General features: G+C 38.0%; 1 protein-coding gene across 1 annotated transcript in view; it reads left to right on the top strand.

Moving 5' to 3' along the window:
* DCDC2 (doublecortin domain containing 2) overlaps positions 1-24,473 on the top strand; it is a 51,528-nt gene that overhangs the window by 6,209 nt on the left and 20,846 nt on the right. Inside the window, exons 3-6 of the mRNA XM_014940790.1 lie at positions 17,293-17,369; positions 17,481-17,612; positions 21,106-21,252; positions 22,377-22,431. Coding sequence (XP_014796276.1) covers positions 17,293-17,369; positions 17,481-17,612; positions 21,106-21,252; positions 22,377-22,431 — 411 coding nt within the window. The remainder of the gene's footprint in view (positions 1-17,292; positions 17,370-17,480; positions 17,613-21,105; positions 21,253-22,376; positions 22,432-24,473) is intronic.

Below are 24,473 nucleotides of genomic sequence, written 5' to 3'. Positions count from 1 at the left end.
CTCTTCACCTGTTTCTCAGTGTGATGTTACAGCCTGAGGAGATGGCTACAGGCTTCAAAAACACTCAGTGGATTTTTGTGAGATGCGTGACTGCATTAGTTTTACTATTTTATTGTGTATGGAGACAGCAATGATTCCTAACAAACATTTGAACTATATCTTCTACCGGACAAGACACATCAGCTCACTTGTTTTTCAGTTTCTTTTGCCTTGTGCATTCATGCCACGTGTCCAGCAATTTAATGGTTTGTGTAGCAGGTGTATTCAGACAGTAGAACACCTCAGACCCTCCAAATTGAGGCCTTTGTGCCCAAATGACATTTTACTGTGATACTCAGATACTTCTTACTCAGAGGTTATTAAATATGACACCTGCATTTTATAGTGGATTCTAACTTTGTAACCTGTATTTTTTTTCTTTCAAATGGGCACAATCAATAGGAAGATCAAATTTGAGTTGCCGATTTGATATACTACTGCTACAAGTACCATATAAATTTACTCTAAGTTGAATTTTTTTCCCAGTTTGTTTATTTATGCAATTGACCAGAACATTGTAGAGATAGTTTTGTTGGTTTTTTGTGGCCATTCATGTCTCCCTGTTGTTCTGGGTCTTTTTTACAGAAGAAAGAGATAGGAAAAGTTAATTAAGCACTGATGAGACAGCAGTATTATTTTCTGTTGGTGACATGTTTATAAAACTGAGCAACACACCTTCACATTTGCACTATATAAGCTTTCCCATGTCTTTAATTCATAAATTCCATTTTTGACCTCCAGCATTTTCTTATTCCAGTCCTGAGTCTCCTCTGATCAAGTTTTGTGAATCTTACTGAAACTAATGACTTGCAGGGTGCACAGGCAGAGAATCAAGTAATTCATCTCACTTTTAATTGTGATCTAAGTAAGAGATTATAATTTGGAGGAGGAGGTAAATTTGTTGCACGGTAGCAGTATTGCACTTACCTGAACCTTCAACACATAAAATAGTTCTGAACCAAAAGTCCCACCTTTGGATGTATGACCAGTCTTTACTATTTTTCCTGAATACTTGAATGTGTGGGTAGCACCATATTTTATGCTAAAACAATATCTGGATAAAAAAGAAAATTATTCCTACCTATCTCGGACAAGAAAAAGAACCTGAGGAAATTGCTTCTGATTATTTCTGAAAATGCAGTGGTTTGCATGTGTGACTCCCATTAATAGTGCACAGTGTGAGCAATTCCATGTGCCCTTTGCTGAACAGGTGGTTTTCTTCATGGAAGACTTTTAACCAAGTCTCCTGATACTGCTAGTTATCAGGACAACCACAGGCTTGTTACTTTAAGGCTAGTTTTAAGGTTGATAATTTTGCTGCAAATCCTTGGAAGATTCTTGATATAATAGAAATTATGTGCAGTTAGAGAAGTAATTGTAGAAGTTGGGGGTTTTTCACTTACAGTTGCATTTTTGGTAAAAGAGGCTTTTGTTATTTCTTTTGGAATCAGTGCTCATATATTATCTTAACACATTCAGCCATCTCTCAGGGCTTCAAAGTGAGTTGGTATAAACCATCCATTATCTCAGCTTTCTTTCTTCCTATTTGACTTATGTTTGCAATCTCCACCGTCTCTGTGGAGAGCTTAACTCCCCATGTTGAGTTTAACTTTGTCTGATTGATTCATGTAGGGAGAGGAGTCATAAAAATGAGATGAAACCTAGTAATAGTCTACAGATTTTTATCTCGGTTTATGAATAGCACAATTGTTTTCATGCTCTAATGATTTAGTCTTCGGACTGAACTTTCAGGAGGCCAATAACAGAAGTTTTAATGCCTAAATGTATTTATGCTAAAATAATGTGAGGAAGCAAGTTCTGGTTTTACTTTTTTTCCAGGCATTCACTTAGAGATCAAAAGCCTAGATGTGTTTTAGGACCAGGAGGGGCAGCAGTATTCTCTTTGATTCTTCTAGATTTTCATCAGCACACAAAAAAAATTGTGTTTTTCCATGGAGCCTAGTAGCAGTTTTAGATGCTAGCTGGTATTTTGCTTTCATAAGGCATTATTTTAGATTGAATTTCAGAATTAAAATCCTCCCTCTTTGTTTCATTAAAAGAAGAAAAAAAAAAAATCAGTGCATGTGTGAAGGACAATATTGCTAAAAAGGAAATTTATGGCTCAGTCCTTCAAGCACAGCAATGTGAATTTGGAAATTACACCTTGTGCCATAATACTCCTGAGTGCTGGTGGTGTGTTAGGAATGCAGGATTTTTTGTTGCCCACAGAAGGAGATGGTCTTGGAGCTGGCTTGCCCTAGACCAAATTTTAGAAGCAAATTGATGCTGGCCTGGTGGTACCTGCATAGTGGCATAGATCAAGGATCTGAAAGCTTTAAAAACATAGCACAGAAATAGTGGTTGAGAAATTCGTGTTCAGTGATTTGAAGTTGATATCATCATTCTTAGGTACAAGGGTTGGCTCTGGTTGTATGAAGCACATTTAATTTGGCATTTCCTATCTGATAAGTGCTACTCGGTGCAGGTTTTTCTCCAGTAAAGCAATGCCAAATATCTAGTTCTGATTCTGGTTAGTAAGGAGGAAGGCAAAAAGAAGAGAACTTTATGCAGCAGCTGTACATTCAGTATTTGTATGCAGCTGGAGGTTTTCTTTTGTGTTAGTTAAACTGCCAAATGTTTGACATCTGCTTTTGGTAGTACTTTAATGTTTTTCTTTGAAGGCAGCATCTCAATTACTTTAAATTTGCATGTAACTAGGAAATGTGTGTCAAACTAGAATTAACCAAGAAAAAAATCATATTTAAGATATGGTGTACATACAGTGACCTACATTCATAAAGAAAAATAGATAGTAAGTATAAAGCATTAATTTCTTACTAAAGTCTCTTCTCACTTTTCTCGTGGAGTGACAAGACAGAATAAGTAGTCCATCAGAAATACATTTGTCTTCTTTCCAAGGTCAGGGGGGAGGAAAAAAATAATTAAGGAAAGTTCTCCATCTCATGGATTCTGAGAACTCATCTAATGAAATCCTTTAGTGTCTGTTCTTGTAAGGATGAGATTTAACATTTGAGAGCAGTATTACTTCTCTCTGATATGCCCTGTTACCCCTGTAAACTGCACGGAGCAGTTTAATTTTGAAGGCTCTTCTTTTAAAAGTAAGCATTGTTTTAAGAATAGTTGAAGCATGACAGTAATAATACCACTTTTAAAATCTTGCAAAATAAATGCTATCTTGGTCTGTGAGGTCCAACCATCAATCAGAATTGGGTCTTTCAAAAAAACTACTATTTAAAAAGCCAATAGTCAGTCTACTACTGATACGAATCAGGTTTCAAGGTGTTCTTCAATGAAATAATCTCATTATCTGTTAATATTTCTGATATCAATGATCGATTTCTTTAATCCAGTGTCTATTTTCTTAAAATCTAGCTTTTTACCAGCCTAAGACCTACAAAAAACTGAAATAAATGGGCCAAATGCTCAGCCATTGGAAAGCAGCTACTTTTTTTTTCACTGATCTACCCCAGATATGGACTTGAAATTACAGCCCTATTCTTCTGGGTGAAGCATTGTGTATAAACCAGTATCAGTTTAGGATAATGAACGAGGGAGGGTCACTCTGACATCTTATTGCAGGATGATGTGATTTATGATAAAAGTGCATGAAAATGAAGCTGAACATTTATTAAATGTTTCTAAGCAGCAGGAGTTCCAGTAGTGTCAGTTCCTGTGATGCCTGTAGTTTAGTGATCACTGACTTCAGTAGACTTTGAGCTGTGCCCAGGGTCAGGAAGGAGATGGGATACTGATGGTTTTGCAAAAATACCAGTGGTAGTTGGGGTGCTTCAACAGTCACTGGATTTGATAGATGCCTTGATACCATTTTTGCTTTTGGAAATCTTCCTCAGACTGTCGTACTTATGCATGTGATGAAGGGAATAGCTTAAGAGAAAACTGGTAACTGTGCAGAAGAAAGGAAGTTTATAATGGGAGAGATTCATATATATAACAGGAGAGAATCATTCTGTGATTCTATGATAATGGGAGAGGCCTCCAAGATCCTTTTCACTTCAGAATATCAGTCTGCAATTTGCTTAGTTCCACATTAACATCCAGTTTTAGTTCTCTCGTTTCTGAGATAGTCTTGATGCAGTAGCATTTGAGCAATTATCCAGCACACCCTCACAAGTTATCCCCTGCTGCATGCTGCTAGAGCTGGTGGGATTTTAAAGCCACATCTCTGTCTCTTTTAGCTTCATCCATCGTTATGTGTATCAGGCACTTTCTTGCCTGCTTGTACTTTGCTCCCCTTCTGGCTCAAGCATTTTACTGACTCTTTCCCTTCTGTTTCGCTGTTCATCCTGGCAGATAAGTGATGACATGTCTCTTGCACTGTAGCATGGTGATAGTTGTTCTGCCTGGAAGGCTGGAGCAAGTTTCCTAGGAAAAGTCTGGTTTTTCCATTTCTATTTAATGGCCTCTGCAACAAGCTAATTCCCTGGAATTGTCACATCCCATCGGAGCTTAGAGTTTTTGGAGAGAGAGCAGGGGTGGAGATGAAGTTCACATTTCTGCCTTCTCCCTCTTTCAACCAGGGACAGCAGTAAGGGTGAAAGAAGGATGCTTGACCTAGAAGCATGTTTTAAATGGCAGAGCTCTCACACCGTAATAATGTGTCTCAAAGCTTTTTACCTGTTACTGGTAGGGAAAGTAGTAAAAAGATTTCATCTTGACCCAAATTAAAGCTTTGGTACAAACTATTTCTTGGGTATGTTTCCATCCATCACTTCTTTTGGCAACGGAGCTTCTTGTTTTGCAAGAGAGATCCCTTTTGTACTGAAGGTGATCTGCAAGTACAAATACATTTTAAATGATGTGCTTGAGGAATCTAACAATTAATCTCCTGAGGAAGTATGGATCAACAGAGTTACCGTTTGTTTATTATAAGCTTAATTGTTTGTAAAAGGTACTGAATGTTATGTTCCAATTATAATGTGTAAAGTACAGACATTTCTATTTCTCTAAACACCATCTCTGATCTAGGTGGTCTCTCCCTGTACACTCAAAAGGATGAATTTTACTTGTCATTGGGGCAGGGTAAGCTGCTGAGGAATTAACTGAGTTTTTGGGTTTGCAAATCCTGTAGGCAACTACTTGTTTTAAAATCTTTGTTTTACAAAAATGTGTTCAGCTGAAACCTCCTTTCTTCTTTGACTTCTCATGGCCAACAGTTTTTTGAACGCACTGAAGTAAACAGACTTTGCAATGTGTTATTGTAAAAGCAAAGAATTGCAGGCACCTAAGAAAAGCAGATGCATTTTGATACTGAAGAATGAGACTCTAGCAACTGAAAGAAAAAAGGAAGGTTATAGTGATTGTATGAAACAGCATGAATTACCAAAAGTTCATAGCAGACCTGCATTAAGCTGCCTTACTGACCATATGGATAGATTTGCCCTTTGTTGATAGCAGGCAGATTTTCTTAGGTAGTGAAAACTTTGAGGTTTTTTGTCTGCACTTCACTTTTTCTCCTAGGCTCCTAGGACAAGGTGATTTTGTGGCAAGCTCTGACACACGTATTTTTTGTGCTGCTTAAGACTCATTGTCATTTGTGTTCCATTTGAATTTTTTTACTGACTTATACTCTAGTAAAGCATTTATAAAGTTATTTAAGAAAATTCATGTCTTTTCTTCATAAGGCACATCAAGAATTAGATCTATACTGTAGAGAGATAAGAATGATGTAGACTCCTTTCCTTAGGTTCACCGCTCTCTTCTATGATGTTTAAGTGATGAAAACATCCTGGTCCACAATTTTATAACGTTTTCCTACTTACGGTGTGTTTATAACATTATTACCCATCGACTGGGAAGTGCTGTAGGGCAGTAAGTATGAACATGGATGTTGTAAGAGCTGGTTGGTTGTAGGCCAAGTGTGTGGCTCATGGAGGAAGGGTTTCTTCACCCAGTTCTTTGAGTGGTGGGTTCACTCCAGAGTGCTGTCATTTAGCGTTACAAGTGGCTGCGTATGACTCTTGGACTGTCAGATTCTGTGTCAGGGGCCCTGGTGCAAGGGATGCACTCAAGACTCTCTTCCCACCACCCCCTGGGTCTTGTCCTACTTTTCCAGATTCAGGTTCTTCCCATATTCAGCCTGGGTACCCTTCTCCAGGTCTGCTGCCTCACATGTAATCGTTGTGTCCTGGTCACATTTTTCCAGTGATTCATCACTTTTTTCCACTGTTTTACATAAACATATTTTATTGTCCCATAGTTCTCTTTCAATTGCAGCTGCTTCTTTTATCAGGTGGTTTATGTGTGGTCATCTTTGGAGGAGTATTTGTCTTTTTACTAAAGATTCTTCAGAGGTTTAGGAAAGTTTCCTCAAAGCTTTCATACATGTATGACCTGAATATTTGTATTGACATGCAAGCCTCGAACATCTCTCTCTAGTGAAAACACTTGATAATTATGAGGGTTTGAATGAGTGTTTGAGCATTTTGAAACTTTTTAGCTTTTTCTGACCCAGTGCCTGTCAGTCCTCACTTTGGTCACACACTGGGTGGCACAGCCATGTGCTAGGACATGGAGCAGAGTGTGTTAGCTTGCTATGGAACTTCACAGAGTGTGTCTGTTCCTATGGGGAAGTGTGACTACAGAACAAAACTGTGACTGGCAGAATGTGCCTTCTACTGGTGGTCTCCAGCTGCAGCACATCAGCTTAGTACCACTGTTGGGTCTTGTGGGCCTGATATGGTTAATTGGCAGATCACAGCTTAGGTCAGTTGGCCGCTGCATTCTTGGTGAGATCCTGGACCAGGAAGGGTTCCTTAGTTGTCCGGTGCAGAGAGAAGAGGTGGGCACCATGACAGGGAGATGCAAGGTGGAAAATACAATGTTTGAGACTTGGTAGATCTGAATTTACCATCAGAATTTTCAAAAACCAAAAAAAGCATCTGAAATGGTGCTATAAAAGTTTTTTGAGGAGCTGCCATTTCTCTGCTTCCCTCTGTTCCTCCATATTTTAGAAGTCAATTGTTTTAGTATCATTTATGGCAATTGTTTCTTCTTAAGGTCATCTTTGTTACTAGACAGTGGAGTCACCACTCATCTGTCAACAGTAGTATGATTGGATTAATTAGTAAAATTGAATTTTGGAAGTTTATAATGTAGTCTTGATTTCACAAATTATTTTGTTATATTTATGCTGACTATACCTTGTACCTAACATACTTGCATATTTTTTCCAAGTACTTTCTTATGAAAAATCCTTGTATTTATAATTATTGTTTATTTCAAACCCAGCATTTATCATATCTGACAAATAATGTACATGTCTAATTATAAGAAAAAACTTGTCATTTTTTCAATGAGTGGACTCTTGATTCACTTTGACTTTTAACTGTCAATTCATTGATATTTTCTCTGTACAGGAGATATTCTTGTGAGAGTAAGAGATTGTGCAAATAGATACTAGAAATGATCCTAGCACGTGCAAATTACAGCCATTTGGTGCCAAAACAATCTATCTTCACAGGATGTTCTTTCCTAATTTTTTTCTAAGACCTAGAAAGAAACAAATGTGATTTGTGATGCCCAAGGGTACTGTAAGCAAAATACTTGTATGTCTGGAAATAAATTGTATATAAAGGTCCGCTTCATATTCCTGTGCCAATATGCAAAGATAAACCCTCTTGCTACACCAAATCCGACCAGTTTGATTTCTTCTACTGCTGGTGTCACAGACAGATTAAGGAATTTCTCATTTTGTGATGCTGAATTACTTAGGAATTCTACTTTAAGTGTAACAAGACTATCAAAATGCAAATATTAAAAAACGTGATATCCATCTTTAATCTCCTGAGCAAGATCTTTAATAGTTAAATTTAATATGTCATTGTTTGGTATTTAGTATCTTGGTAACATAATTAGCACAACAAGACATACAAAACAGATACTCTTCCTGAGTGTTCATAATCTAATACCAGGAGGAATCAGAGAACTGACCAGACATCAGTTAGAAAAAAGGACACAGCTTACATTTTAACTGGGCCTGTGAATTAATAAAATTTCTCTTTATATAGTTCTGTATACCTGAACTGTGTAATTCTGAGTATGTTAATTAACAGCTTGCTTACAGATGGATTTAATGGATTTTGGAGCAACAGAAAGACTTGTAGAGGCTTTGGTTTGTGCCACTGGAGATTTCATGGTCTGTATTGAGTTTGATATCAAACTTGAAAGTTGGTCTCTTCCTTGATGAAGATGCCTGCCTTGTTCCGTGGGGTAACTGCTCTTTCTGGTCTGTGGGGAGGCTGGGAGGGAGGGAAGAGATACCGGTACCGAAGCTTTTAATGAGGCATGTTAGTCTCATTAAAAACTTGTTGCTGCATACCCAATCGACTTACTGGAAACGTTAACAACTTTTACCTTTGATTAAAAATGATGGGGAAAGAAATAAAAAAAAAAAAAGGGGGTTTTGGGGGGTTGCTTTTCATTCTTCAGCTGTCACTGGTCACAGGTTCAGGCCCTTCTGATCAGCCGTGAATGCCAGAGACTTCCTTTTGGTTTAAATGAGTCTAAGGAATTTGGGGAAAATACACAAATGAGAGGTAAAAATGGTCAGAATTGGCAGTGTTATGTCAGTGATAGAAATGAGTATCAGGATCTATTTTGCTTGAATAAAATCTACATTATTCATAGAATCATAGAATCATAGAATCGTCTAGGTTGGAAGAGACCCTTGGGATCATCGAGTCCAACCATCTCCCCTACTCTACAAAGTCCTCCCCTACACCATGTCCCTTAGCACTGCATCTAAACGGCCCTTAAACACAGCCAGGGATGGTGACTCCACCACCTCCCTGGGCAGCCTGTTCCAATGCCCGACCACTCTTTCGGTGAAAAATTCTTTCCTAATGTTCAATCTAAACCTACCCTGTTGGAGCTTGAAGCCATTCCCTCTCGTTCTGTCACTAATTACCTGTGAGAAGAGACCAGCACCAACCTCTCTACAGTGTCCTTTCAAGTAGTTGTAGAGAGTGATGAGGTCTCCCCTCAGCCTCCTCTTTCTCATACTAAACAGTCCCTATCATCGTGTATGTTATAAGCAGCATGGAGTATAGCATCATGCAACTCCAAGAAGAAGTAGGAGCTATCCTTGGGATCCAGAAGCAACACAGGTGTGATCTGGTTTGGAGCACTGCACAGGCTAAGCACCTGGGCAGATAAGGCCATGCCATTGTCTGATTTATCCCAGCTGAAGGTCTGGCCCTTAATCCAAGTGCCCCAAAACTGTGACAGATCCCAAGTGAAACATTTTTCTTTCCAGAGCTCAGCTAGATGGGGCGAGACTTACTCCCAGATGCACAGGGGATATGAACTCCATTGCTCTTACCATGGCTGAGGGGGATTTACCTTGGAGCTGAACAGAGCGTCTTCCAATACTTGGGGGATTTTGTTAGGAGGTCTAGGAGGCTCCCTGAATCAGTACATCACTGTTTGTTCTGGCATAGTTTGTTTCTGGCTCATCTGTGCTTTGTGTGGGCTGAGAAGTTTGTGTACTGCCACGGTGTTGAGACCTATTTATGTAAGCTTGGAAATATGCTCAGTTAATTGCAGTTCGAGTGGTGCTTTGTATCCACACCAGGAGAAAGGCTCTTAGTCTCTTGCTCAAGGCTGTTTTGTACTATCCAGTGGACCATCTAGCAACTGCAAAGTAGCCACAGAAATGTAGATTCTGCAGGTTAATTACTGTGTAGGATGACTGGAATGGTTTTGTACTGACCAAACACCTCAGTGAGTTTGACTCTGCATCTTTCGTCAAAGAGTATAAAAATGCCCATTTAAAAAAAGTCATGTTTCTATGAAATAGATAAGATAAGATGTTTCCTGTGCTGTAATGGCTTTAGAAAACGTATCGTTCTAATTTGCTTTTGATCACTGAACCTTGAACATTCCTTTCTTTCACATCAGAGGGCGGTGATGGTGTGTATAAATGGGGTTTTTGGTTCTTTTGACCCTAGTTCTGCCCTAGGGGAATGCAAATATTTGTTCTCAATTTTCCTGAGCGCATTGATTAACAAACAGGCCATTGTAACAAACTGGCAAAGCCATGGCTCATTGCATGAGCTGATAAATTTGGAATGTGACATAGTGTTGAAATATTTAAAACTTCAAAAGGTTAGTTATAAAGTGACGTGAGTAATGAGCGAGATGTTCATAGTGCCCAAGATTATATTAATACAGCAATAAAAAAGGCCAGCTCTTAAACCTGTATAAATCAAACCAGGCTAGAGCATCTGGTTCAGGGAGGTTACATTTTTTGAGTGTTGTTTTGCTGCCATCCAGTATGGCTTTATAAATATGTGTAAACCTGTCAATCTTGCAGTTGCTCAGTTGCCCCCTTTGATGGGGGGGCACTTGTGGTAAGAAGAGGAAATAAATCAGATAGTCATATCATTTCTTAGCTGTGGATAACTAGCCTGTGTCTTTATGGCAGCCTGTGAAAGTGCTGCCAGACCTCTGTATTTAGCACGTCTCTAATTATTTAATGTACACTGGAGGGAAAAGAAAAGCTAAGAATGGCACGTTTCTATTTGAAACTGTTCTCGAGTGCGTAAAAGTCACCTTTTTAGAAACTAAACATGCAGCATGGTATGTTCAGGGAGCATTTAAAATACTATTTAATGAACCGTATACTTTTCTGGTGTAGAAGCATTGATCCTCTGAAGAGTCACATGCTTCTTGCAAGTCCCGAGCAGCCAAAAGGAGGTTGGGTAGTTTGCTGGGTCTGTCCCGCTTTCCAGTCCATATTTATAGAGTAATAGGTGTGAAAAGTATAATGTAGCATTCATGGAAACAAAAAGTTAATGCCTGGGGATCAACAAATAGATTCACACCAACCAAAACAAATACACATAATTTTGCTACATCTCCATTTTAAGGATTATGTTTTTTACCTTTTACTGGCTAACATGTTTCTGAAGAAAGAAGTGAAAACCATTCATTTTCAATTTGTGTTATTTCAAAGCAATGTGTAGGTTGCTCAGAGTCCTTACATGAATAGCCATTTTCAATGACAATTTCCTTGTAATGTCATGTATGTTGACGTTCTCTTCCCAATGTAACATTTCTTTGAGTTAGAAGCATTGCATGAGCAATGTCTATAGTGTTCTAAAAATGAGTAACGTGGTTTTAGCTGATCTTCAGTCTTTCGTGTGGTCAGCTGAACATAAGCATAATAGAAATTTTTGTATGAAAATTATAGTAAATTGCTGTATGTATGTATACACATGCACATGTACATATTGATATGTATATAATACATGTGGCTATGCCCACACACAAACTCAAAACAATTTTCTAACAAAAACTAACTTTCATGTGCTTACATATGATTGTATACCTGGGGGAATGGTTTGGCTGCTGATCATTTTGGTTTGTTCTGTTTTGTTTTGCCAACAGTCAACAGTGGAAGATGTAAGTACCTAAAGTAGCTTTTGCAATGTGTTGTATGTGTTTGTTAAGTGTTTTGTCTGTGTGTGTGTTAAATTTTGTGAATATTTAGCATATTTTTAGTGTAAGGGAAAAATGTGTAGAATGTTTTTCTAAAGCAGCTGTGAGGATGTGGATTATTTTAACCATCTTTCAAATAGATGCTGTTCTTGGCTTTGTGTTTTTAAAGGGCTATTAGGAGGCACTCAGCTGCAGCTAACATTCAGAGGCACAAATCCAACCATAGCGAATTGCAACTGAAGATGAAAGCTGGGCTCTGAGAGACTCTCTGTAGAATGTATTGTGAAATCTGAGTGTTTACAGAGATCTCAAACACTGCAGATGGATCCCCACGCCCAGGACCTGGCCTGTGTTGAGTTTAGCTGCTTTGTTTTGCCCAGACTCTGCGAGGTGCTTTGTAAAGTTATTTCACGGGTGCTAACTCCTTTCTGAAGCAAGAAATATCCACGCAGCTGGTAGTGTAAGAGGCACTGTGGGAAATCAGAAATTCTTTGTAGAAGAGAAAGGTAAAAATTATGGTGGTTTTGAGTATCTGTATTTCCAACTGTGTTTAGGTCTTGTTGCTTTGCAAATTGTCATTTGATTGATTGCCTCCAGCTTACTTAAAGTTCCCTCTGAGTTTCAGTTGATATAGTGCTTACTTTTTCCTCCCCTAATCCTTTGTGTCGCTGCTGAATGTTGTCAGGTAATATCTCAGATGAGTATCTCATCACAAATTATGAAATGCTGGCAACATGTGTGAGTGGGATATGGAAGCTGCCCTTGAAGGGGTCTTTTCAAGCAAACTGTAAATGTACAAAATTTAAAGATAAAATCATAATGGGGCCAGACCGTTGATTAGCGTAAATCTGCTTACAATTGCTGACGTAAATGGGACATTGTTTTACATCAGCTGAGAATGCTGCTAGTGAAATTAAAAGAAAATAAAGGGTTTAGGGGGCTAGTGATGCTGGTTTCTTAATGTAAACACAAACTTTCACCCAAGACCACATTGTTGTTAATATGTAACTCTGCAGTGCCAGAGGGGTCAGGCTATTCCAGACACTGTGACATTGTGGTACCCCCTACAAACAAAATAGGAGCACAACCATGTACTCTTTAATTAAATCCTGGATCAGATCTTCCACTGGGGTGGTTTGGCATAACTGTGTGTACTTCAAAAGAACTAGATTGATTCATAGTGGCCGAGTGCTTGGTCTGTTATAAATGGATACTTCTGTATATTGAAATTCTAATAATTTATATTAATAATTTATAATTATTATCATAATTTAACATTGGTCAGACAGGAGTTCTAAACTCTAGGAGGTAGTAACTTGAAGACTGTTCCAAAAAAACCAAAAAAGAGAACAGCACAGTCAGATTTATTAGAAGAATGGTGTATAGGGTAGGGTGGTGGTTTTTTTTTTTATTTGTTTTTTGGGCTGGTTTTTTTTTTTTCCGTTTGTTTTTTTTTTTAAATCACAATGCAGTGTAGATCTAGCCAAAGTGTTTTTTAAAAAGGTGGCTTCAGAGTTAGCTAGGATTGCTTGTGCTGTGTTTTTGAGCTGCTGTACTCGGAGAGCTTGATACACTATGCAGTAGCCAGAATATACTATAAGAGTTATCTCTTGTGCATTATGGAATACTATATTATACTGTATTGTAGTTGCTTGGATGTCTGCATGCTTGCCAGCTTCAAAATTAAAGGTGTTGTACACAGCTCATTTGCAGCACCGCTGTGCAGGAACTTCTCTCTGTTTGATTTTTAAATTGTCTTATAATTTTTATATATATATATATATATATATATATATTTTCTTCTTTCCTCTCTCTCATTTGCACCATCAGAGTTTCCCTGTGTCCTGGATGAATATAGTTTATCTTTCTTTTGGCCTCTGACGCAGATCAGGTGTAAAATATGCCTTCAGGAGGCAAGAAGTCCCAAAGACTTTGGTTATCCCTCTTCTTCCAGCCAAACAACGAAAGCCTAAACATCTGCCTGAGAGCATGTGGACTCCAAGAGAAGATGCAGTACTCTTGCCCCCACTGTCAGGTGTGGCAAAGACTCTTCAGAGGGTTCTGTGCCATCTTGGGTCAGTGCCTGCTTAATTCAGTCTGGCCTACTCTCTTCTACACTCCCAGAAGCTGAGGTCTTGTTCTATGCACTCTGCTTAACACCAGTGTGTGTTTTAATAGTGTAATAATCATCTTAGTGTTTCCGTGCATTGATTTTTGTGGTGTTACGTTAACAGAGATAATATTGCACTAAGGAATAGTATAGGGGGTACATTTGATTTAAACATGCATAGTGATACTCTCTTCTACACTCCCAGAAGCTGAGGTCTTGTTCTATGCACTCTGCTTAACACCAGTGTGTGTTTTAATAGTGTAATAATCATCTTAGTGTTTCCGTGCATTGATTTTTGTGGTGTTACGTTAACAGAGATAATATTGCACTAAGGAATAGTATAGGGGGTACATTTGATTTAAACATGCATAGCGAAACTAACACCAGTGTGTGTTTTAATAGTGTAATAATCATCTTAGTGTTTCCGTGCATTGATTTTTGTGGTGTTACGTTAACAGAGATAATATTGCACTAAGGAATAGTATAGGGGGTACATTTGATTTAAACATGCATAGCGAAACAACGCAAGATTGTATTTTGTTCTGGTTTAGGTCATGTTTAGGTAGAAAAGACAGATATTAAGTCTCTGTCCAAGCTGGTCCCATCTTACAGTCCCTTGCAGTTTGCTTGTTTAAGAACAGGGCTGACTTGTTAAGCCACAGAAGGCTGCCAGAAATATTAATGACTCTTTGAGAGAGAGTAACCCAAAAGCCAGACTCGCAAGCTGATGCCACAGCATCTATTATTGGCAGAAATACAATCCTTCGAATAGTAAATGAGCTCTTAACATCTGTTGGGTTGCTTGTTTTCTCGGAGGCCTGGTGATTGGGCTGCACGCAATAACATGATGGCCTTCTGAGGAGCATACATCAAAATTAATGGTTTCATCAGCTTGCAAGAACAACGAAATAATTGGGCACACCTGGGACTGTCCTGAAGGGCTCCTTTATGCTTAGTCCAAAAGCCAGACTTGCAAGCTGATGCCACAGCATCTATTATTGGCAGAAATACAATCCTTCGAATAGTAAATGAGCTCTTAACATCTGTTGGGTTGCTTGTTTTCTCGGAGGCCTGGTGATTGGGCTGCACGCAATAACATGATGGCCTTCTGAGGAGCATACATCAAAATTAATGGTTTCATCAGCTTGTAAGAACAACTAAATAATTGGGCACACCTGGGACTGCTTAGCGAATGCTTTCTAGCTCGTTCCTGTAAAGTGTGGATCACTGAAATCTGAGTGTTGCAGATTGGGTCAGAGAACTTCAATGGACTGTTTGGAGCATGTGGGAGCTCAAGTGTGGGTATCAGCAGCGTAAGTGAGCATCGGGAATAGATGAGGAATCAACTTTCAGAAAAAGAGATATAAGGCTTTACTAGTTATATATTGAATATAGGGGATTAGCCTGGCAATTTAGCAGCTATGCAGAAAGGTGTGAAGTTAAGTCATTCCCCTTTTGGATGCCACTTTTGTTTAGAGCCTAAATAGGACCTGATGCTGTAGAAGTAAGTCAGTATTGCCTCACCCTTCAGTAGCATACTCTTTAAAAGGTTACCTTGTTTTTTCTGTATTCTGAAACTCTCTATTAGACTGCTTACATTGGGCAAATAACCCTCGATGGCTGACAGCAGCAATATTAGACTGCTTACATTGGGCAAATAACCCTTGATGGCTGACAGCAAGAAATTTTTTCAGATGTTGCAGTTTAAGGTGTGTTTTCACGTTCTTCCTAGAGACTCAGTAAATTTTCATCTCCAATTTTGGTGACATAAACGACCAACTAAGCTCTAAAAAATGTGCTTTAAATGTTTCTACAAGAATGGCTGAGCTCCTAAACTATTTGGCAGCCTCCAAAAATTTCTTTGCCTCCCTTAATGAGCCATACGATAACAACCTCTTACTCTCTTTCCGCTGAGCTCCTAAACTATTTGGCAGCCTCCAATAATTTCTTTGCCTCCCGTAATGAGCCATACAATAACAACCTCTTACTCTCTTTCCAAGCTTGTAGTAGTAGGTGTGAATCTTCCACCTGGTTCAGAATATATTGGAATTAACAGCAAGTCTGCGAATTTCAATTACCTTAGGCATTAAGGCATAGCTTATGTGCAGTCTACTACAAAATTTCTCATTGTATGAGGCCAAGACAAACATGTATCTATGAAATTGATCTTAAGGAGTAAATACACTGCCTAGTAAATTGCTTGCGTAAAGGGAAGGTCCCCAGCGATTCCAGGAGCCCGCTTCCTAGTCTGGTCCACAAGCACACGAGCTTGTAGTAGTAGGTGTGAATCTTCCACCTGGTTCAGAATATATTGGAATTAACAGCAAGTCTGCGAATTTCAATTACCTTAGGCATTAAGGCATAGCTTATGTGCAGTCTACTACAAAATTTCTCATTGTATGAGGCCAAGACAAACATGTATCTATGAAATTGATCTTAAGGAGTAAATACACTGCCTAGTAAATTGCTTGCGTAAAGGGAAGGTCCCCAGCGATTCCAGGAGCCCGCTTCCTAGTCTGGTCCACAAGCACAATGTGGCAGTAACATCTTTCTTGCTGTCTCTCCTCCTCTAGAAGTCTCTGGGCAAAATATCCCTTTGCACTGAGCTTCAGCTCACCATGAAATGAAAGATTGGGAGGGCTGCACTGCTCTCCAGGGCCCTTCAGAAAAGCAAACAAGACAAACATGTATCTATTAAATTGATCTTAAGGAGTAAATACACTGCCTAGTAAATTGCTTGCGTAAAGGGAAAGTCCCCAGTGATTCCAGGAGCCTGCTTCCTAGTCTGGTCCACAAGTACCATGTGGCAGTAACATCTTTCTTGCTGTCTCTCCTCCTCTAGAAATCTCTGGGCAAAATATCCCTTTGCACTGAGCTTCAGCTCACCATGAAATGAAAGATTGGGAGGGCTGCACTGCTCTCGAGGGCCCTTCAGAAAAGCAAAAATCTGAAGTGAGTTGAACTCAGAATAGAAACGCTTCTTTTTTAACAGATACCAAGAACAGATTTTGTTCAACAGATTTACCTGTTGTTGTCTTTCACTTGAAGTGATTGTGCATCAAGGAATGCCTTTGTTTTGTTGGTTGCTTTTTCCCCTAAGAGAGCTATCTCAGCTCCAGGATTTATGTGCTTGGTGCAGAATTTGTTGTGTGAGGTTCCTCGGGTTATGTTTGCGGTCGAATTTGATTATTTTAACAATAATTTATAGCCATTTAGAATATTTAGTAGGTTGAGCACCTCTCTCGCTTTTTTTAGTATATACAAGAGAAAGATCTGGAGAGCAGTCCTCTCCTCACAGCACTAAATGAATTTGTGTGAAAATCCAAGTAAAACTTAAAGCACTGGAGCCCACACCATTTTCCATAAATTAAATGAGAACTATTACTTCAGTATAGCACAGAATGTGATAAAGCTGCAACACATCACATCATTAGACTGCTTTACATAGTGACTGGAGCATTGCCAGTTTAAATAAAATTTGTACATCTATTTGAAAGCATGTCTCAGTGCATGCCATCTATTTAAGCTTTTATGGTCTTTTTTTTAGAAATACAGCCGACTTGTTAATGCAGGTACTATGACTTCTGAATGTTTGTTTGGGTTTGACACCTTATTTTGATTTGCTAGTTCTGGAAAATTTTTAATTCTTTTTGTCCTTGCAGGTCAAGCCAGTTACTCACAGTAGGATCACTGTGTCAGCTCGATTTCGAAAACCACTCCAGGAGCCCTACACTATTTTGTAAGTAGAATTTTCAGTTAGTGAACTGCCATTTTAGGGGGGGGTGTCTTAACTTCAGATGAGTTTTGTTTAAAATGCACCTCCAAATTATTTTACTTTGCTTTGTTTCAGCCTGATTGCTAATGGAGACCTTATTAGCCCTGTAACGCGCCTCCTTATTCCCAGGAAGACACTGAATCACTGGGATCACATTCTCGAAATGGTTACAGGAAAAGTTACCCTCAGAAGTGGAGCTGTTCACAGGTATCAAGAAGATGAATGTTTGCAAGATACATTTGATATATGTAGATATGTTTTTAAAACTCCATAAGTAGATGTAGTGGATCATTCCTGCCTCATGGGAAATTTCACTATAAGAAAATACTTTACACAAAATGGAAATACATTGACTCCAAGTAACCTTCAGATTTCATTTCAACTGTTATCTAAAAAAAGAAAAGCCCCAATTTGTTTCAACTGTATTTCTTGATTAAATATTTGGTTAGCAGGCATGTAATAATATAATAATAATGCAATATAGTTAGTATTAATAATTAAGTTCATGTCAATATAATAAAATAAAACAACTTCACCAGTAAAGTTGGTGATGATGTTTGGAATGTTCAATAATAGATGTGATCCACACATTACCTTTTAATTTTGATAGTTCTGAAAATTCATTGCAGCAAGCAATTTCAAGGAAAATATTATAGATTCTCTGGTTTTTGAAGACCTGTGCTGTGACTAAAATGGACTTTATACTCAGCCAGGTCAGCCTCCTAGTAAGAGCCAGGGCCAAAGTTGTAGATGGGGTTTGTCAGTTCCAGTATCTCAGCTGGTCTGAGGAATTGTGGTATAGGAATAGGAGATGACCTTTCGGATCAGTAAGTTTCAGTCCCTTAAGGCTTTTACGATGTAAAATAAGCCCTTTAAAATAGTTGTTGCAAGTTTTAGAGCAAAATGATAGTTGTAGTTTCCATGAGAAGCATTGCAGTGTAAGCAGGCTCCCAAGGTGTGTACTGTGAAATTGCTGGCATTCCAGTGTGGCCCCACGCAGAGCACATTACAGAAAGCCCTTCCTCGGATTGGAAGGGGCCTTTTGTGGAAAATCATTCTTCCCAGCTTATGGAATGTCTGAGGCTAAGCTTGCAAAATCTTTCTCAAATCAGTGAAGATAAAATAGTCTGTCAGTTCTTCTGATTGCTTTCCCAGAGCTGATACAGACGATAAAAGATTAGGGGAATTCTGTCTGTTGACTGTAGCTCCCATCTTATTTTTTCCTCTCAGCTTTGCATTTCTTTGTTCCTGTTATCTGGCTACTCACCACTTCTTGCAGTAAAGTAGACCTACACAAGGGTTGCAGTTTTCTGGATATGTTTCTCAGCTACTATAACTCAGAAGGGGGCAAAGTAACAGCTGTTTACAACGTGCCAATTCTTTCTGATCTCAGGTTGTTTAGCAATTTAAAAACCTTTCACATTTTATTCTTATTACTTGGTGTCAGTCCTTGGTGAAACTGAGTGATGTACAGGAAAGCATAAATCATTCCATACGTAGCTAGGATTGCTTTTGAGAAATCAGTGCTCAGTTTTAATCCTTTCAAAAATGAGATAATGTACATGACATTTTGAATTATTTAATGTTTTCCTTTTTCTGGTTTTCTATTAACCCAGTTTTCATTTTCTTTTCTTTAAAATGCCAGGAATACATATTAAATCCGTTGGTAAAGTGATCGTTGTTCCTTAATAAGTTACACATTAATTGCTGGGTTTTACTGAAAGTATGTTGGCATTGGGGGCGGTCCTATAAGACCACTGATGCTGGGAAGATAGAATTTCTCATTAAAGAAGGATAAGTGGAATTACGAGAACCTGCATTATGGATATGGGAGTTTTTCTTTTCCATGTAATTAAAAGACTTACAAAGCTGCCAAGTCTTTAGCAGTTTCACGTGTGGTTTTTTGAAAACCATTTATTGATCGTACCCATCAAAACAGGGATGTAAGTATGAAATATGAGAGAGGACACAATGAGAAAGAAGCTTTTCTGCTTGCCAGATTGTACATGGGGATGGGGTACAGCAACGTGATGGTGAGGTACCTGGTGCATTGGCAACAGGGAACATGGAGATGTTGGTCCCACAAGTTGTGTCTTTGCTGTCTCCTCTGTCAGCCTGTATGTTTGCTTTGCTTTGGCTGCACTTTTTGGCTTGGATTCAGGAGGGAAAATGGAAATCCACTGACATTCCACAGGACAAGCTCTAGGTCATCACCCAGTGACCAGACGAAGTGACCACAAGGACATCTTTATTGCATAATACTAGCCAGAGACAACCCAGCTGGTCTTTGAATGGTTGTGGCCAGGTGGGTGGGGGAAAGGCTTCAGAAGTAAGCATCACAAAACTTGTGTGATGCTTAAGTGAATATTTATTTACTTTAAGCTCCGTTTTTTTAAAATGAATTTTTAATTTCACTTTCATCTAGAGTGACTGATTATGTCTGATTCACCTTGAAAATAAGAATGATAATAACTGAAAAATACAACTAGAGACTGCCAGATATTTGTCCATAACATTTTCAGGAGTTCATACGTACAGGACCATGTATATGAACTTAAGAAGCAGCTTTGTCTGTATTAAACTGAAAATTTTTGCACTTTATAAGTCAGGCTCTTGATATTCTTCCTAAAAGGTTCATTGTATAGCTATATATAAAAATTTATATCTCTTTACATTGTCTTGAAATTTATGAATAACACATATAGAAGCTCCTGTAGAAGGCTTCTGGAGAGGCAATTAAGATGGCCATTCAACATTCCTGCATTTAAGACTTAAATGCAAAACCATTAATATTGACTTTTTAATTAAATATAAATATTGGTGAGTTTTGGAATATGCTTAATAGGAAAGAGCTTATTTATTATTGAATGTTTTCTCCTTCTTCATTGTTTTGACCATCCTTAAACAAAATCACAAACCTGACAGTGTAGTAATTGGGATAGCATAGAAATAACGTGTTGACCTCCCCTGCTCCACCCAGCCCAGTACGTTTTGCATTTCTTCTTTCTCAATAAAGTGTACAAACAGAAATTATTGTGGTAAAAATCTACCTGGTGTAACAGACATCATAATTATTAGTATTGTAGGTGCCTAAGATACACAGCTTCTTGTAATAATGTATTATTGTATTTCCTGCTCCTTCCAGCCTTACCCCACCACGTACAGCCACGTTCCAACCTTCTGATCTACACAATATGATAACATCAATATGATATTATTAACTTGGTCTGCATTAGGTGGACAGGTTCTGGGTTTTCAGTCGTGGGGCCATGAATGCCCACTTCTTCCCAGATTTCTCCATAGTGCCTAGAGCACAAATGGGAGGTGGAACTTGGTATGAGGGAGGTCAGGAACTCATGGAATAGATCCCTTCCATGGTATCAGGGAAAGGCAGTAAAGACCTTCTAAGTACAAAGTAATTTATTTCATTTTAGAAATTATGAGAGTATTTAATCTGTCATAGCACTTCATACTTTATTAGTTTCATATAAACTGTGATTTAGGTCATTATTTTGCTGTCTTTCCTTGTCTTTTGTTTTTTATGAAGCACCTGATCATTGTATGACGCACACTGTACTTTACTTGGTTTCATATATGGAAATTCAGCATGATTTAGTGAGTTTAGATTAACATAGCTTTCAACACTCTTCATACACTTAACATTAAGGTTTATTATATGAAGCATTTTCATATTTTTCAGACTTTACACGTTAGATGGAAAACTTGTTCAGAATGGGTCAGACTTGGAGAACGGGCAAATTTATGTTGCAGTGGGTAGAGAAAAGTTTAAGAAGTTGCCCTACGGTGATCTGCTATTTAGCAAATCTACAATGAGAAAGCCACAGGGGTAAGTTCTGTAGGTGTGTGATATACTTCTCTCGTGCATGTGTGTTTTGATTTATTTACAAATTACCACCAGTGAAGTACAAAATCATCATTTCAAGCATGAGGAATGGGTGGATTAGTATGGATGCAAAACTTTATTGACGTTTCTGAGAAAGTTGAGATGACAAAAACAAAGAGAAAATGGACATTCAGCAGATGGTTTCACCTTGTAAACATGTCATTGATCATGTATCACAAAATTAATGTCAGAAAAAGGATTATTTTGACTTGGCTTAATTTGTTTGGTTTTGTTTGGTTGGCTTTTTTTTCCCCCTGGGATACAATGAATGGGACACAACTGAATGAGACTAGGTGCAGCCACACCAGTCTAGTTCTACTCTTGCTTAATAGAGTTTTGTGGAATCTGTGGTCATTTAAGAATGCTTTATGTTTGGGGCTATTTTTTATAGGCTTGAATCATCATATAATAAAGTCCTAAACTTGGTGTCTGTAAGGAGAATCTTGAGCTTTTTGTATCTTTGGAAAACATGAAAATTTGGAGCCATTTCATTGAAATAAATGCAAAGAAATGGAAATTTGTCCCACAAACTGGTGTAATTTAGAGAATTTTTCCTATATTCTGCATATAAATGGAGGTGTAATTTTTATATTTTTATTTTTATTTTTATTTTTATTTTTATTTTTTTTTAATGAGCGACTATAGACAATGTGAATAACTTGAAAGTGTTTTGGGAAGCAGCATTTGCAACAAATGAATTTAAGGATGGCGAAAAGCTGTGTTTTTCTATTGATGTAAACAGTTTTATTGAAATTGCTGGAACTTTTCATTAGATTAGTTGTAAGGATCTGTCACACAGTAATTCACTGAATACTGCTCTGCTAATTTTCTCTATATAGGTATGCATTGTGGGGAAATGTAAAGCATTTGTTTGAATAAGTTAATGATTATACGTTGAAATATAGTCTAGTAAAAAGAAATGTGTGATTGTTAGTAAAAATGTGCCATGAATGTAACGATTGACTCTGTTGCTGTAGGCAACTTGGTGTTACATGACTTAGTTATAGTTATGTAGTGTCTCTGATAGTGACAGTGACACAATTCTAATATATGACTTATTTCTGCAGTTCCAAAGCCTCTGTACTACCTCCGATTGTGGGATCTCGAAAATCTAAAGGCAGTGTAAGTATCAAGTGCCATAATGAAGTTTGTTTCTAATTTTGCTTAATTCCAGCAGATGGAAAGTCCCTGTCCTTTGGGTTTTAATTAAATCTGAAGAGAAAAAATACACACCCACCTGGTGGTGTGCTTATTAAAGCTTGATGAATCTGTAGCTATTTGCAGTGTCAATTAGACAAAAGAGATCTGAGAAAATATTATTGCAATAATGGCTGCTTGGTTTTTTATAAAACCTTCCATAGCAAAGATAACTGCTGCCTTGGGGTCTTTTGCTTAAACCTTGTCAGCTATCTTGGTGTATTTATTCAAATTCTGCACCTGAAGGAAAAACACAGAACCTTTTACAAAATGTCTTGCATAAAATGGTGTTTCTTCATGCTGGGTCTGAATAAGGCTCTAACACACTTTCCTGTCTGATGTGTTTTGTCCTAGCTAGCAATTAAATACAGAGCTTAAGGCTCCACTGCTTTGAATCCTATATAGCTATTTAGATGTGTACAATATGAGTTCACTGTGGATTTAAAACAGTGTCAAATCAGAATATAAGTATCTGTTTGTGCTGATTCTGTAGAAGTGAAGTTGACTATGTAAGTACAAGACAGTGGAGAGTCAGACTCCCAGTCTGTCTTTATAATTGTGGTAGTTGATCATGTCCATTCACTGTTTACAAAACAAAAAACCCTGGAGCCACTAAACCAAATAAGCAATAAAACATACAAGTCTGTTCCATTCTGTTGAAATTCAGTGGAAGATAAAACCTCAGTAAAGAACATACTTTCAAGTGGTGTTTGTTTTTTGAAACCTGCGAGAACATACTTTCAAGTGGTGTTTGTTTTTTTAAAACCCGCTCTTTGCAGTTCTATCATTTGTAAATATAACTCATTAACAGTTTTAACTTCTTGCCTTTTCTACTATTACTTAACAACATGTACAGAAAATTATTTGAAGTTCATTTTTATTCCATTGGGATTGTAATGCACTGGGAACAAGTATCACATCTTAAAGAGGCAGGAATATGTACTACTGCTTTTAAAGATCTATTGCAACACTTGAATGGGTATAAATCATACAATTGTTTGCTTCAATTTGATATCTACACTTTTTAACCATTATTGCTTGGGAATAACAGTCTCCAGTTTGAAGCAGAAGAAACTGAAATGTTGCCGTGGTTGCCTTTCTCTTTATAGAGAAAGGATTAGTGGTAGATTTGAGAGCATTGGTAGATAAATGGTAGATTACATCGTAAAAGATAGATGGTATTTAAGTAAGATATTTTAAACAGAACTGATTTCTATTGGTTATATGAAAACTAGAAGAATCACATAAAAATGTAATAACATACACAAGTTTTTTTAAAGAGATGTGGGATTTTGTTCAGGAGTTATTTTTCTGAAAGTTTTTAATTTTATCCAGTATTACCTTTTAACTTTAGCAGTGAGGTGAAGAGAATTGTCCATGACCGTTGCAGAATGAAAGGCCTTTCTGGTGGGCAAGTTCTAAAATGGCATGAATTGTCATGCCACTACACTAATGAAGTAGAATATATTCATCCTCTGTGTTTCAGCTAGGACTGTGATAAGGTGAACAGTTGCAGATACTGATAAGGTTTTCTGCCCTATCTGCAAGAGTGTTTTGTTGTTATATGGAGTGTTTTGACAGAACTGGATTAGGAAGAAACTACATGTGCTGTTAGACCAGCAAAAGTAGGAGGCTGACAGCCCCTAATGAGAGGCAACGATGAGGGTGTTCAGTTGGTAAAGCCTTTAAGCAGCCTAGAACAATATCAACAGCACCATAAAGGGTGCTATATACAGCTCAGGTTTTTATGATGTTGATTGTGAACAGATTTAGACTGAAAAAAATGTGTATAAATAATAAAATCTCTGGCTAGTACACTCAGGATCGTACATAAATGAAAGCTGTAGAAATAAGGACGAGGCTTCTGGTTCTGTTTCTAGAAACACCACAGAGCAACCAGAGGAAGTGGTTGATGTCCTTGGAGGTGATTCAGAGGTGATGTGTGGGCAGACCCCTTTCTTAGTGTC

The sequence above is a fragment of the Calidris pugnax genome, unplaced genomic scaffold (assembly GCF_001431845.1).
Source record: "Calidris pugnax isolate Ruff unplaced genomic scaffold, ASM143184v1 scaffold8, whole genome shotgun sequence".
Taxonomy (NCBI): Eukaryota; Metazoa; Chordata; class Aves; order Charadriiformes; family Scolopacidae; genus Calidris; species Calidris pugnax.
Note: the sequence above shows the minus strand (reverse complement) of the source record. Positions and strands in the feature narration are given on the sequence as shown.